Here is a 16,112-nt window from a genome sequence, read left to right as displayed (position 1 = left end):
CGTGTGACGTTATCGATTCGCGGCTCAAACACATCACGATTGGCTGCATTCACATCGTCGAACGTCGAAGGATCGTCGAGCTTCCACCCAAACAAGCCTTTCGCCGCTCCGGCTAGCAAAGCCGATCCTAAAGCCGTCGTTTCACGCATTTGCGGACGAGATACTTTGATGCCTAGAATGTCGGCCTGAATTTGCATACCTTCATCGCTGTTGACCATACCGCCATCGACGTGCAGGTCTTTGATTTCTACACCGCTCTCATCGGACATGCTACGGATCACTGCTTCTGTTTGATAGCACACGGCCTCGAGCGTGGCTCGACAGATGTGCTGCCTGGTCGTGTACCCTGTTATGCCCACAATCGTGCCTCTTGCACTTGCATCCCAAACTGGCGAAAGAAGACCGGCGAATGCGGTTACAAAGTACACGCCACCCGCATTCTCAACCTTTGAAGCTTCCACGCCAACTTCATTATGATCTTTGATCATGCCCATTTGATCTCGTAGCCATTTGACTGCGGAGCCTGCAACGGCAATTGATCCTTCCAGCGCGTACACCGGTTGGGCGTTTGGTCCAGGCTGATATGCGATCGTGGACAGTAAACCGCGCTCCGAATGAACGATCTTGTTGCCGGTGTTGTACAAAAGGAAAGCACCTGTACCGTATGTGTTCTTTGCATCGCCTGACGTAAAAGCTTTTTGTCCGATCAATGCCGCCATTTGATCTCCCGCAATGCCAGCAATGTCAACGCCGCGAAGTGCGCCATTCAGCAGAACCTTTCCGTATACCTCGCTTGAACTCTTAATGGTAGGCAAGATGGCCTGATCTATGCCGAAGAACTCGCATAGCTTCGGATCCCATTGCAACTTTCGCAAATCCATGAGCATGGTTCGGGAAGCATTACTGGCGTCGGTGATGTGTACTTGTCCTTTGGTCAAGTTGTACACAATCCAACTATCTACCGTTCCGAACAGCATGCGCTTCTCTTCGTGCGCTTTACGCACCTCCTCGACGTTGTCTAGCATCCATCGTAGTTTGACAGCGGCAAAGTACGTACTCAAAGGCAAGCCGGTCTCTTTCTTTAGCGCATTGACGCCGTCAGGATGGGATTTGGCAAGTTGCTTGACCGTCGCCGTTGTCCTAGCATCAGGCCATGCGATGGCACGTGTAAGAGCTTTTCCGCTTTCCTTGTCCCAAACAACTGTGGTTTCACGTTGATTGGTCACGCCAATCGCTTTAATATGCCTTCGAGTCCATTTGCCGTTCCGTTCCATCTCCTCGATCGCCTCTTCTATGCATAGTTCGATCTTATTGATAATCTCATGCGGATCTTGATCTTGCCATCCGGGATAGTCGTAGTACTGTCTGAATTCCTTTCCGTGCGATCCTTGAATCTGACCTTGCTTATCGAAAATGATAAAGCGAACCGATGTGGTTCCCGCATCAATGGATCCCACCAACTTCTGCTCGTCATCCGGCAACGTGGCAGCCGCTGGCATGCCAGGTGCGAATGAAGCACGAGGTGTCAGTGAAGGCATCTTGGGCGCGCTATTTAGGCAGGTGATGGCCGGCAAAGCAAGCCAAGCCATTCCCGCTCCCACTTGCCCCCCCCCTCGCATCGCTCGGTTCGCCCCACGTAGATTATCCGTGCGACGCTATCAAGCCACCGACCGCCTCCTGGTGCACACACACAAACATGACACCGGGTACGTCACCAGCACGCAGGTATTGTGCCTGCATCAGTAGTGTATCTCGGGAAGAAGAGGAAGATCGCGTATGTGTGTGCCTGTTGACCCGATCGACGTCAAGATTTGCGCTAAAAGAAAAAGTTCAAACCATCTTGCCAGTTTCGAATCTTCTGAATCGATCTCAGAAAGGGTCTCAGTGTAACAGCACCCTTTCACAATCTACACGCTCACTCAAGTACTTTACATATGCCCATTACCTCCTCCTAACACCGTTGAGTGTCACCTAGCACCTCTATGGCAACGATAGGAACTGCTGCGGGCTCGGCAAAGACGAAAGCTTGCCATGCGCTTGTCGTGCTCATGGAATGCGGATTACGAACTTGAACACCCAAATGATCAGGATTGGTGTAACCGTGTTTGTGACGCATCATGTTGCGCTTCTTACGTGCCTTTGGGCCTGTGTCGGAGTTGCGCTCATCGTCGTCGCATTCGTCATCATCGCTTGTCGTGTGATCGTTCACGTTGCCATTGACCCAGCTTATCGGCGAATCAGCAAATCCTACAGCTTGAACGTGACCGAAGGCGGCAGGTGCTTTTCCGTTTTTGCCCTTTACGCTTAAAGCGTCTTTGACCTTTTCACAAGCCCACAATGCCAATGACGGCGATAAGAATCCTGCAATGCGAATGACGACTGCCTGTCCTGCGACACGAGGTTCTCGTATAGTATGAGCGTTCAGTTCGTCGGGTCGCGAAAACGTGGTAATGTGATCAGCTTGAAGAGTTGTCAGATTGGCCCAGTCCGCCAGATCCACAATATCGTCAAGTCTGTCAGCGTTGGTGCCGATTTGCACATCTTTGGGTATCCAAACGTCGTCCAGAATGTTGATTGTGGTGCTTGATTGTCGTGTCTTGACGCTTTGCTTTTGAACATATCGAGTTGGCCAATCAATCTGTCCGCCATAAGGATGTTCATCATCGCACCAGCAACTTACGACGTTCCAGCTGCCATGAGAATTGCTGTCGCCCCGAGCTTCATCCCAAGCTTTGAACCGTGATTGAAGACGATCGAATGCTGGCGTACCAGGCGTCAGATGAGGTGCACGCAAATCAATGCGCACGTAATATCGCTGCGCCGCGCCACTTCTGCGATCTGCTGTACGACCACTTGAAGATGAGGATAACCTCAATGCGGCACCTTCCAAGCCAAGCGTTTGATACGTCTCTCGAGTGACATGCACGTGCAAACGCCCTCGGCCGTCCAAACAGAATACATCGTCAACGTCAAGCTCGCCGATGCTTAACAGACTTAGCCGTCCTCTGCGAATGTACAAAGTGACGAACAATGGATCAAGGAAGAGCAAAGGCGATATCCGAGCAACGTGAGATGTGCTGGCCGGAACATCTTTGAATGCCTTCTTGATCATCTCTGCGGCGTCATTTTCAAGGACCGGCAAGACGATTCGGAGTTCGTGATTGAATGGTTGTGACTCGACGATCTTTTGCAAACACTGCCGTGGATAATCACCTTCACCCTCTATGAGGCTTACAACCGCCCTCGAAGGACTTGCATCAGCACTTGTGGCGTTCGTATCGCGTCTTGCGGAGCTTCGTTTACGTTTGTGTATTGATCCGGTAGCGAACATGATCACTGTCGATAACCGTCGAGGCTCGTGTGGCCACAACGACGGCCACCAATAAATTGACCTGTTTCACCGAGCTTGAGTATGCCGCGGCTTCACATTCCTCTGCATGTCGTGCTCCTTCGCTGGCCGGCGGGCGATGAAACTGAATCCGTACGTCACTCCGACATCACATGGAAGCGGCGGCCGCTACTCCTCGTTGTCATTTCGATCAACTCTCGGCCGTGTGTTGTTGTTGTCGTTAATGTGGTTGTTTGAATTTTTTCATTCTAGGCAACCTTCTTCCGACTTCACTGCGTGCGCTGCGCTCCTTTCCTTTGCGGCGCAGCGTGCGCAGCGCAAGCTTCACGCGTTTTTCCCCGGGTTTTGAATTTGGTCGGACGACTGTACTGTACTGTGCAGAGCAGTTGTATGCTGCTTGCTCAACAATAGCATCTTTTATATAATAAGCGTAACACGATGTCAAGGGTGGTGTGACTCTTGCAAGCGATCCCTTTCCATTCCCGCCTGCCCTTCAAGCGTCTGTGAGGGAGAAGCCTCAAGATCATCACGGAAGACGTCAACAACATTCTATTCAATGCGTGACAGATGAATGCTACAATTGCTGAAGGCGGCGGCGGCGGCGAGGCGGGACCTTCCGAACCTCGACATATCAACAATGTCGAAAGTGGAGAAGACCCACTACGTCAAAAGCGATCCTTACTCTTGCAAGAACAAGCACGATTGCAAGGTCTGGAAGCTCTGATAAGCGACTTGCAAGCTTTAAAGGATAGCTCGCAAACAACCGCCGCTCAAGCTGATGCATCGCTACGCCAGCTAGGCGGCGCAGATATCTTCGCAAGATCTGGCGATTCCACGTCTGTGTTCGTAGCGCCTGACTCGATTTATGCGCAATTGTCACCTTCAGGCACCTCAAATAATCAAGGCAAGATTGAGGTCCCACTTGAGAAGGTGCTCGGCAAGGCAAGCGATGAGCGAGATCGGGCTCGACATGCTACTTCCAGCCTTCGCGAAGAGGTTGTCAGCTTAGCGAGATCGTACTTCATTCGACACATGCAGGAGCAGCTGGGCGAAGAGAATATCAGAATTGACGATAAAGGTCAAGCGCTTAACGAGGAAGGCCTACCCTTCGTGGATTTGACTGAAAAATTAGAAGAGGATACGATATCCGCGGCGGAATCGTCCATCGGCGGCAGAGGTGCTGTACTTCCGTTTGAGGTGAAAGAGAAACGCAGTAAAGAGGAACGGCGAGCATGGATGGATGAAGTATTTTCAAAGGTCGGAGAAGACGAAGACAATCCTACTGAGATGACATCATCGGAAGCTGTAGACGCCAGGCTAAGATCAGAACCCGTCGAATCTACTGCGAGGCCAACGCATAAACGTGTGGCTTCAGCCGATCGACCTGTTCCGGCCAAGTCTGTTCTGAAGCATACCAATCACATCGTCACACCCCCACCTCCGAAGTTCGGCTCTTCAGGTTTTAAAAAGGGTTTCTTGAACATGAACCCGAGCAGTCCCGGCGCGGAACATAGCAGCGATCCGATCGATCACCTTCGATGGGGCGGCGATGAGCCGATGAGCGCAAGTACGAGCTCGCTCGGCAGCGTTGCGGAGCATATCGTCAGTACAAGCACTACATCCGGCGGCGGCGGCGAAAATGAAGTCAACGAACGGCAAGGTCGAAGCAAGGAAACGTCAAGGCCAGACCAAAAGCAGAGGAAGAAGAAGACCGTACGCATTCAAAGTCCCGTTGGCGTCAAGCGTAGATCCAGCATCAAAGATCAATTGATGGAGCCCGTTCGAAGGGCAAGGAATGCGCCTTTGCTGCGAGATGAAGAAGAAGGAGGGCCATCCACCTCAGAAAGTCTTGAAGATACAGCAAAGAACATTGTCGATCTTTTGGGCGTCGAAGGAGCTGCACGAGGGCATCCCGATTACGAGGCCATCATGCAGAGCGTTAAGCTACAAGAGCGGGCCAACGAACAAGCGAGACAACAGCAAGAGCGTGCACAAGCCGAGATTGAGCGTAAGAAAGAGGAAAGACGTGGACTGGGGCCGGCCGTTCAAGAGCAGGTCATAGAACGCATTTCTTTGCAGCCGAATCCGACAGGCTCGAACGCCAGCAGCAGCAAGCCGCCTAGCGCTTTCAAACGTGGCTTCCTGAATGCCAACGCGAGGCCACAGAAGATGATGTCACCATCCCTGCCAACCGCACCTCGCCAATCACAAGGTATTTCAGCCCTTGAACGAGCTACGAACAACGATGACATCTTATCGGAAGAGCGACAGAAGCAAGGCTTGACTCCGGCAGTGCCTCACGCTCGTCCTAGCAAAGCATTTGCCGAAAAGCTAGCAGCAAAGAAGGCTGGCAAAGGCGCAGAGCGTCAGGAAGATGTCGATGATGACGATGGTGAAAGCCCTCGTGCAAGTAAGGTGCGATTCGGTAATGATTCAGACGGCAAGCTGAACGTCAAAGTCGGAACAGCTGCGACCGAAGCGACCAGATCTGCTGCGAAAAAGGACGCCGATGACAGTACGAGTAGCGATGAAGACGATTTAGAGGCAATGGGTTTGACCGTTCATGACGACGATGAAGAGCTTGACGACGATGAAATAGCGGCACTTGGGTATTTCTCCGATGAAGGCGAGAGCATGACAGCTTTTCATGATCCTGACGTTGGATTTGACAGCGACGATCTCGTTGAAGCCGTACCGCAATTTGACTCTGACTCAAACGATATTGCCAATGATGAACTTAGAAGGGAGTATGAACGACTCAAAGCGAGCCTAGATCAGAAGGGAGCTTTTAGCGTCAAAGATAGAGCCGTGAACAAAGATGATGGCGGCTCATCCGTGGACTTTGACGCCGACGAAGTGATGGACGGGCAAGACTTGAGCCTGGCGAACGATGTTCAGCCTTCCGCTAACGGGGTAAGCCGCTTTCGTCAGGAGCGCCTTCAAAGAGCTATGGCAGCAGCCCAGGGCGGACGAAAGCCTGCAGCGCGATCGACTGAACTCAACAACATCACAAATGCCGATCTGAGCCAAGCACGCAACGTCGGTCCTTCAATGCTGATACCCAAACTTGCTAATGTACGCTTTCCCAAGGCCACGTCCGGTGCTGTCCCGACTCGAGCGCAGGATATCGAATTAGACGGCCAATCAGACGAGGAGGAGGATATGTTGGAGGATGTCATGCGCGCCAGACTTGCAGAACAGCGCAAACGTGTACAGTCTGACGGCTTAGAGGACAAGCAGGGCACAATGCCAAATCCCCCTTCGAAAGGCAACGATGACCAACCACCCACGATCACAAGCTCAGCTGCGCGTAGAAAAGAAGCGCAAGCTGATCCTTCCAAGAAGACTTCGTTGTTCAAAACAAGAATGCAAGGCGGCAAGCCGACATAATGCGATGCCGAAACATTTCGCAAAATGTAATATACTCAAATGCCTGATCTATCTATTTGCGTACAGAGAGGCTCATATTCGGTAAATATACATGTGTGAATCGTGAGGAAAGTTCGATCCGAGTCACAGTAATCGCAACGATCTCTTGCGAAGCGTATCTGGTTCAATTGCCGTTGATGAAATCGTTCAAATGTTGCTCGACGTTGATGTTGACAACGTCGGTGTCATCCTCGAATTCGCGACACAAACGAGCACGTTTGGCGCGAGAACGATCGCAGATACGACAATGACAAGGATCCCAATACTTTTTCACATCAATGCGCGAGCTTGGCACTTTGCACATTCGGCAGATGCGCGATTCGAGTGGGCCAAAGTATTCTTCCGTAGCTGCGATTGCATCATCCATAGTGTTGCAGTCATCCAAGTACTCCAACCACGCCATGCGATCTGCTTCTGTCAAATCGTCAGGCGTTAGCGGACGGTTGCCAGTGTTGACAAGGTGACACAGTCGTGCGACCGCCCAGTATTCGTAACCACTCTGCGACTGAAAATTGGCCCATGTACGTATGCGTGCAAAAATGGCTTCCACCACAGCCGGCCCGTACTCTTCTCGTAAAGCTTCCCAAGCTTGTAAGAAGGATCGGAAAGAACTTTCGCGAGACAAGAGCCAATTGATACGCTTGTCGGTCGCAAGAAGAACACGAACTTCCTGGCTAAGGTGCGGTCGGCGGTATAGGTGCTGCAGATTTGCCGAAGCATCGTTGTTGCTGTTCTGACGTGGACGAAGATTATAGATCTGAGTGACAGACCATACGATCTCTTCTTGATGTCCATAGCACATTGTTTCACCAAAAACGTGATTGAAGAGCTGCACGCACAGCGGAAAGTCGTCGATGGTACAATCTCGAATGGCGATGAACAAGTTGTTGATTTCATCCCACAGAGGCCTGCCCATAATGTCATCGTCTGACATATGAAAGTGTGGATGAAGCCAATCTGGCCACTTGCTACGTTGACGATGTGCCTTGAGACGGACTGGCGAGTGCGATCCAAAGCTGTCTGAGCAATCCACGGATCTTGACGTGCTCGCACGCGGTAAGCATATGCGCGAGGAAGAAATGTTTCGACATGTGTCTGTGATATCTTCGTCGAAAGCTCGTTTTTTGCCACGCTTTACGTCATCTTCTGGCGAAGGCGACGAGGGCGGCAACTGACCTTCTTCACTTGACGTGCCGATGGATTCCGCCGTTTCGTCCGCTTCTTCGTCTTCTGACTCTGAAGGTTGTAGGTCAAGAATTGTCGTAGGAATCACTTCCAAGTCGCCGGGTTTATGCTTAGGTGGGTGACAAGCTTGACGAGCTTGACTCTGTACCACTGATGCATTTAAGAGCATCTGACTTACACTTGGCGGGATGTGAAACGTCTCGTAAGCCTTTTTTCGGTCCAAAGCAGCAGTCGATACAGGATACGAGCGATAACAGGGCATGTCTGAAGAGGGCAATTTGGGCGACTCACTTGCGACAACATCCGATGACCAGCTTTTTTGCGAGTCTGCATCGTGTGAACAACGGTGTTGTTCTTCGACATGATCGACTGCTTCGCGAAAGTGCTCCGTGCTATACGCATCATCGATCAGAAGTGGTGGCACGCACTGCACTTCTTCTTCGACGACAAGCTCGGGACTTTTGTACGCTCCCTGGCTCAGATGTGCCAATGAGGGATCAAGAACATCATGCGTTTGAACGATTGGCGAGAAACAGGGCAAAGGTGCCGAATTTTCCGGTGCATTTCGTATACCTACACCGCTGTCTTCATGACTCGTCGAAACGGTGGAATTGAAAGTATTGACAGCCCCAGAAGCCGCCATACTGCGCTTCAAGGTATCGGTCGTTCCATCGCCATGCGGGGTGACGGTGCCGTCGTCTATTGTTTCATGGCTTGCCATGCCTTCTGTAGGCTCCATCTTGAGTATCGTCAAGAAACCGCAGAAGAGGTTCAGAGAATGCTCTCGCTCGAGCAAGAGATTGAGATTGAGAACATGATTGTCGACAGGATTCGATCGTGATTGGGCTCGCTCAGCACTGACAACTCGCGCTCGTAGAGTATATCGGACATGTCACACTTTCTTCCTTGTTACGAGATTTTACCGCTCTACTGCTGGGCCGACGCCGCTTTACCGTCCGTACGCTCGCACTTCACATCAACGGCGACGGCAACGACGGCGGCAGCGAAGGCTGCTGCTAGCTCACGGCCCGTTCTGTTTTTGCAACACTCTCTTGAAGAAAGCTTCATGCACAGCAAAGTGCACGCATTGCTGTTCACTTCTTACGCCGCCGTCGTTCAACGCAGCTTGGCTTTGTTCCGACCGTCCGGCCGTAAAGCTCAACATAATGCGTGTGCGATCACGGCGCCGCTTTGAATCGTGTAAATGACATGCGTCGTTGATTTGGTGCGAGCGCGTCATTAAAAACACTCGTTAGCACAGATCGCTATCGGCAACTCGCGTTGAGCGCAGCGCTTCGCATCACGAAGTTATACGAGTGCTCTTCTGGAAAGGTATGAATCACGCTGAAGTCACATTCGAATGACAAGCATGAAATTTCAAAAGCCCAAATGAGTTCTGAGCTCGTCTTCGATATTGCTGAGTTCCTTTTCGCTCGGAATTGCCTTGCCTTCAGCTGTGAGCTTCGCATTTCGCTCCGCTTCAAGACGATCCAGCATTTCAGCATGGTCGCGTTGTTCCTTCACTTTTTGTTCGCCTTGCGCATCCTGCGTCCATGTTGAAGAATCTTTGAAAGCTTGTTGCTCTTCTTCGCTCAAAGCCTCAACTTCTTGCTCGCACCTTTCGCACGAGCATGGTCCAAACATGTATTCTCGCCAAAGTAAAAGCCTCCTTCGTGCCACTTCAAGTTTGGGATCCAGGTATGAAATCGTCAACTCTTCATCTTTGGCGATATCACGTTTGGCTACAACGGCAATCTTGGTTGCTTGTCGAACGCTGTTGCGGTTTGGTGGATGGGTTGTCGTGCTGTTCGATTCGCAGGCGTGATTAAGGTGAGAGTGAATCAGGTACATACCGCCTTGCGCTTCGGAATTGAGGTTAGCACGACCGAGCATGTTCAGAAAGGCCTGCCAGCTGAAGATCTGATCGGCTATTTCTCTTGGAAAGTCTCTCCGCAATGGCCACTTGCCTTTTCGATCTTGCACACGCGGATCCATGGCTTTGATCAACAAGCTGTGCGCCTCTTTCATACTTCGAAGGAAGCCATCCTTTTCAATATCCCATCCAGGATTACGAGCCCGTCTTTCCAGTTCGGACACTGTTGCAAATGCGTCGAAGTGGCCAATCATCTCTTGAAGCGTGGCTTTTCGCTCGTCTCGAGGATTGTTTGCATTGACAGACAGACTTGTCGGAGGGAAGGACGAGTGTGTCAAGAGGATCCTTGCAACTGTCTTGGCAACGAGTGCAAGTGAAAGCCACTTCTGCATCTGCACAAACTTGAGTAAAGGCTTGACGGAAGGGTTTTGACCGGAGCACAAAAGTCCATGATGCGCACTTTGAGCTCTTGATTGACATAATCTTGTACAAAACTTCGCTTGGCAATCGCCTTGCCCGCACGCAACAACGAGGGTACCGCTCAAGGGAGCGAAACATTGCGTACATAGCTGACCTTGCTCTACAGCTTGCATGGCATGGCTAGGTGGGGCAGCGATGAAAGCGTCTTCGACGAAAACGGTCTCGCCTTGTCGAATAGGTCGATCGGCAATCAATCCTTTCCCTTTGATCGCATCAAAGTAAACAGCCCGAACGCCTGAGGGAACGGCGATTTTGGTATCAACGTGGGACGTGGGTACGTGACTTGCAGGTGCCGCTCCTTTGACATTGTGCTCGGGCTGCTTTCGTAAATTGTTGGCCACCAGTATAGACTTGAGACGCTTCTCACTCAGGGACCAAGAATTCTCCTGCTGCAATTGCGAAAGTAACTTCGCTATGCCCAGTGATGGAATCGCCTCAAGCTTTGACTGAGCAGCTGAGAGGATGTCGGATTCAGTCGGCTGTATCTTCTCTTTCGCCGACTTTTTGACGCCATTGTCAGCGGTTGGCATGACGCTTAGCCGATGATGTCGTGCGAGCAGCTCAAGAGAGAGGCTACTTTAAACTTCGAAACGCAATCAAGGTCATCTTCACGCTAATAACAAAAATTCGACGGCAAAAGATCGACCAACATTCCCGCGTTCCGAACTTCCTACCGCTTTCACAAAAAAGATACAGGAAGAATCGCGGTGACCACATTCGATTTTGGCGGTCACGAACGTATATACGATCGCTGTATTGAAGCTTGTTGCATCCCTTTCGTCAGGCATGGCCAGCAAGAAGCGTCCGGAGAAGCCTTTGAACTCCTTGTTTGCAGGTGCTTTGGCAGGCGCTGTGGAAGGTTTCGTGACGTATCCGACTGAATTCGTCAAGACTCAATCACAATTTCAAGCATCAATAGGGCAAAAGCCCCCTGGCCCAATCGCAATCGTCAAGACAACTTTGGCGCAAAACGGTGTTCGTGGCTTGTACGCTGGTTGCTCGGCATTGGTGACTGGAAATGCTCTCAAGGCAGGTGTTCGCTTTCTGTCGTATGATAGTATCAAGCTTGCTGTGGCCGACAAGCAGACCGGTCAACTTTCGTTTTCACGTTCGGTTTTAGCAGGCTTCTTGGCAGGATTGTGTGAAGGAGCATTCGCTGTCACGCCTTCGGAAGCAATTAAGACCCGTCTGATCGAAGATGGAAAACGGCCGAAATCGGAAAGGCAATACAAAGGGTTGCTGAGCGGATCGGCGTCTATCATGCGTAAGGAGGGTCTGGCCGGTATCTATAGAGGTCTTGGACCAACGATGATGCGGCAGGGCGCTAATTCCGCTGTACGTCTTACCACCTACTCTACGCTAAGAACGTTGGCCACCAAAGATGGTCGAAAACCTGGCGCTGTTGAAACTTTTGGCATGGGTGCGATCGCCGGAATCGTGACCGTGTATACTACAATGCCTGTGGACGTTGTCAAAACACGCATGCAGAGTGAACGTGCCTCTCAATATCGCAATATGTTCGATTGCGCAGTTCGCATTGCGAAAGACGAGGGGATTCGAAATTTCTGGAAGGGTACAACACCAAGGCTTGTACGGTTGATCATGAGCGGAGGCATAGTCTTTACGATCTACGAGGCAACGCTCGATGCGATGTCACTTGTCCAAGAGAAGGTCGCGGACACCACGAGTAATGTACAGTAATTCTAGCGCTGCGCGCGTCGCAAGCGTCTCAAATGTTGAAAGTGACCACAGCGGAACCATGAGGGAATGCGTTCACCGTCCCGCTACTTGTTTAACATGATACGCGAAGCGTCCAGCGGGAATTTGGACCCCGCTTATCGCCCGATTTTGAAATCCCGCTTATTGGAACATGCCGTTCTGTCAATTGTCCCATTCGTCAGAGCAGAGACATTTTGTGTAGCTCAGTCTACGCCCCCGGAGACAAGGCGATGTATGTAGCCCGTTCAATAGTACGTACATCTCGCATTACGTGCGGCATCTTTGCCATTGCTATGGTCAATGACATCATCTTCTGCAAAGCAGCTGCATATTTCTGATCTCAATCTGTTCCCGAACATCCCGTTCAAGAACGCAGCACGACACTTTCCGCGCGGCAGATTGTGATCCTGCGGGGAAGTGTGACGTCCCATAGACGGTATTGCTCGCTCGCCTTTCTCGCAAAGCTGGCGCTCCACCGTTTAGAAGCTCTGAAAGCGGGAACTCGGCAACTTCGTCGCCGCAACACGCGGCATTTTTGGCGTGAAGAAGCAGCTCGACACTTGAACCATAGGACAATCTAGATGCATCTCAAAGCCTGGCAAGTTGCGTGCAATTTGCGCTGCGCTGCGCGAGCTCTTTTGCACAACCCAACAGGGCTAATAAAAATGTACTGAACCAAGGTACCGGTTGACGTGGCCATCAAAAGGCCCAGAAAATATGTCAGGGTCTAGTACCCGATCGAAAAGGATGCGTCTTGCGCCAAAATTGACTACTCGTTTAAGAGAGGATGCCGTGGGAATCACCAACCAGGGAAAGCTCGAGCATCGGAGCGCACAAAGCTAATGCTCTACTCTAAATCCCAAGCCTCAATCATCCCCTACTGCTCGAAGTTGCTGTCAAGGTCGCAATTTTCAGGAAAACTATGCGCGGTACGACGCCCATGTTGTTTGACAGTTGTCTTTTAGCTTTCGAAGAGTACCAAAAGCAGCTGCCAATCAAATCTCGGCTACTCTATCATGAATCGAATAGCATTTGAGCGTGCTTGTGTGGCCTGTCCCACGCTCACCGACGCGAATTCGCCGAGAAAATTTTGTTTCGACCCTCGCGAACGGCCACTTCCGCTGCAATGTCTTTCACTACCGTGCGTGCGTGAGCTACCTTATTCGCAAATGCGCCAATGAAAGTTATGGCTTTTTGATAGCGCATTATTCATGGGAAAATCTGTCCCGGTAGAGTAGGCTGATGCACGATTTCCAAGTTACCAAATTGACTTTCGCGTATAGCGCCTCGTCATGCAACGCCGCGCGCCTAGGTTTTTAGACTTCATAGGGCGTGAAGCGGGAGATTTATTAGCACTCACTGATTGGCGCCGTCGTGCCTTGCCCGAAAACGCGATCAGAGCTGGGCTACTTCTTCATTAATTCATGTACCGCTCAATTTCAGTGGTACAATCTTACCGCTTCCTTCTTGAAAATTGTAAGGCTCCTCCCTTACCGCGCAGAAAGCGAATGTGGATCGCTTTTCGATCGGCACGAACTACGACAACACAGAAACGGCTGTGGAGCAAATTGTTATTTGCGAGGCTAATTTTGGTTTGGCAAGTCGCACCTTTGCTTCCGAAGGACCTTCTAGCGAGGCTTTGCTCTCAATTGTGTAGGGTAAAGAAGGCGTCTTTCGCTTTCAAAGTGGTGTTTCCAGCAACGCGAATGTTGGCTATGGCTTTCGGGAAAAGAATTTCAGCTGGCGAAGCACCCCTCAACTGGAGTGTTCCCAAGCTCGTGTTATAGGACTTTAATTGGATCGTTTCTCTCACACAGTAAGTAGAAACTTGGCAAGAGGATCAGGAGAAGGTACGATGGTCTATTGAGCCAAGCAGTCTCGTACGTTGGACTGTTGCACTCGAAGATCAGATCGGATCACGACGGGTTGCTTGTGAACAATCACCATCGTGTCAGGGGGCTGAATCGGTAGTGACTTTTCTGTAGCTTCTTTGACAAGGTCAAGAAGCGAACATACTCTCGCAAGCGAGGTTTGCGTATTTCAGTGGCATGTGAAGCTTTTGCATGGCTGTGGCGGCAAACTCTCGACGGCGCCCGATACACAAGTCGGCATTCGCGCCGCTTTAATTTCGCACATTCCGCTATCCTCTTACTTTTCGTAAGACAAGGGAACAAGACAACCGCCATATTCTCACTTCGCCGTCATGGCGATAAACGTTGAAGCCACATACCATGGCTATATATCCTCGACGCACGATGCCTTGCTCATTTTCGAGTGTGTTCGACGTGGGGTGATGCCAAAAGTTCGCAGAAGGTTACGAGAGGACGAAAGAAGATTGATCAGAAGTGGTCAAGTCTTTGTGTTCGACGAACGCGAGAGCGGCATCAAGCGTTGGACGGACGGGCTATTATGGAGTCCAAGTCGAATTTTGTGGAACTTTCTCGTGTACAGACAAGTTGAAAAGCGTGTCCCCGTCAAGCCATCAGAAGCGCCGCCTTTTGCTCAAGATGTGCCGTTCGGAAATGACTCTCTAGCGAAACGTGACAGAGAAGGACTCTCTCCATACATTCTGGGTCCTTCGACATCTCAAACATCTCTCCAAGTTTTTCGCCAAAGTGATCAATGCTTACCTGCAGGCGCGGTCGGCCTTTCTTCATCGCCATCGCCGAAGAATCCCAAAGAACAACTGTCAGTTCCCGGATGTAATAGTGGTATTGACGGCGGAGTAAGAGGCGACGGAACTTCTTCTGGGAGCGCTGCTACAGACGCAAGGACGCGTGCAACGAGCACGGCCTCAGACACCTTTTCAGCATGGGAGTCAATGTCCATTTTTGAACACAGCGCACGAAATGCTGCACAGGATGGACAGGAAGACCCGAATGACGAGCGCGATCTTGTCGGAAGCTTGACCAGCTCGTTTCCCTTTGCCAAGGGTGGCTTATGCAAGAAGACTATCTCTATCCAACTGGAAAACTCTACGCAACACCTGATCTCATACTACACCATTGACGACGTTCGATCAGGCAGACTTCGTACACCGTCATCGCTTCCAGAGATTGCATCACTCGCCATTTCTCCAATCTTTTTGACAGGCACGTCCTTTCGCTTTCCACCGGCGCTCATCTACGGCCCTGACGGTATTCCCAGATACGCTGGGGAGGAGAGTCAAGACTTATCTTTTCGCAGGACTGTAGAACATGATTTGAGCGGCGATGGAAATAGCTCAGGGAGCGATTCGTTTCACTTTCGTCAGCATCATAGCGCACGACCTCACAGCACACACGGGCATACTCGATCGTCTGCAGTCGAGTCACCCTCGCGAGGCCGTGCATACACGGCTGGACAAGGTCAACCTGATTCAGCTCCAACGTCATTGCGTCGAAATCCTCCTTTGGCGCATCAAATCGGCGGATCAGGCATCTTCGTACCGGCGCATCAAATCGGCGGATCAGGCATCTTCGTACCGAGAAGAGCTTCCGATCAAGCACTGCGGGCTGCCGCTGCGGCGGCGACCACGGAACATCCACAGTACGATGCATACGCCAACTTGAATGGCTCGTACGGCAATGCAACGCGCCAGCCAGCCTCACATGAGGACCTCACATTACAAAGCTCGATGGGTTTTGCTAGCATGCCAAGTCAAATGTTCGGAGGAGAGTTCGGCATTCGATCGTTTGAACAGCCGTCGATCGGAAGCTACGCTTTGCCACCGCCGTCAGCCGGGAAAAGACCGACCGGCATGAAAGGTCCGACTGAGAACGATGAAAGGAAAGGCTTAGAAAGCTCTGAAAGTCGTGGCAATTTTATGCACTCTCAGATTGCACAGCCCATGCCTTCGGGTTTCGTGGCAAATTCGCAGCAATCGCAGCCGTTCATGATGATGCCAGCGAGTGCAAGCCACGCATCCGGCAACTTGTCACGGGCAGCTCTTCTGCAAGGTGGCCAGCTGCCAACATTTTCCGTCTCCACTGATCCATTTGACCAGCAATACGCAACGCAAATGTCCGACTCGATGGCGAATTCAGATGCACGCTCGTCGCAAGTTCAGGTTGAAGCGAATCTGGCCTCCAATGGCAA

General features: G+C 51.2%; 2 protein-coding genes across 2 annotated transcripts; one reads left to right on the top strand and one right to left on the bottom strand.

Annotated features, from left to right (window-relative positions):
- Window positions 1-9,340: 9,340 nt before the first annotated feature.
- Window positions 9,341-10,846, bottom strand: LOC147879263 (histone-lysine N-methyltransferase SET5-like). The gene has a single exon (XM_087372264.1). The coding sequence runs from the start codon at window positions 10,844-10,846 to the stop codon at window positions 9,341-9,343; it is 1,506 nt and encodes a 501-aa protein (XP_087228390.1).
- Window positions 10,847-11,102: 256 nt separating this feature from the next.
- On the top strand, window positions 11,103-12,017 carry LOC147879262 (tricarboxylate transport protein-like). The gene has a single exon (XM_087372263.1). The coding sequence runs from the start codon at window positions 11,103-11,105 to the stop codon at window positions 12,015-12,017; it is 915 nt and encodes a 304-aa protein (XP_087228389.1).
- The last annotated feature ends 4,095 nt before the right edge of the window (window positions 12,018-16,112 follow it).

The sequence above is a fragment of the Dipteris shenzhenensis genome, unplaced genomic scaffold, assembly GCF_047967505.1.
Source record: "Dipteris shenzhenensis isolate YYH24624 ecotype China unplaced genomic scaffold, Dip_SZ_1.0 scaf0057, whole genome shotgun sequence".
Taxonomy (NCBI): Eukaryota; Viridiplantae; Streptophyta; class Polypodiopsida; order Gleicheniales; family Dipteridaceae; genus Dipteris; species Dipteris shenzhenensis.
The sequence above is the reverse complement of the archived record's forward strand: the minus strand, read 5'-3'. Positions and strand labels throughout refer to the sequence as shown.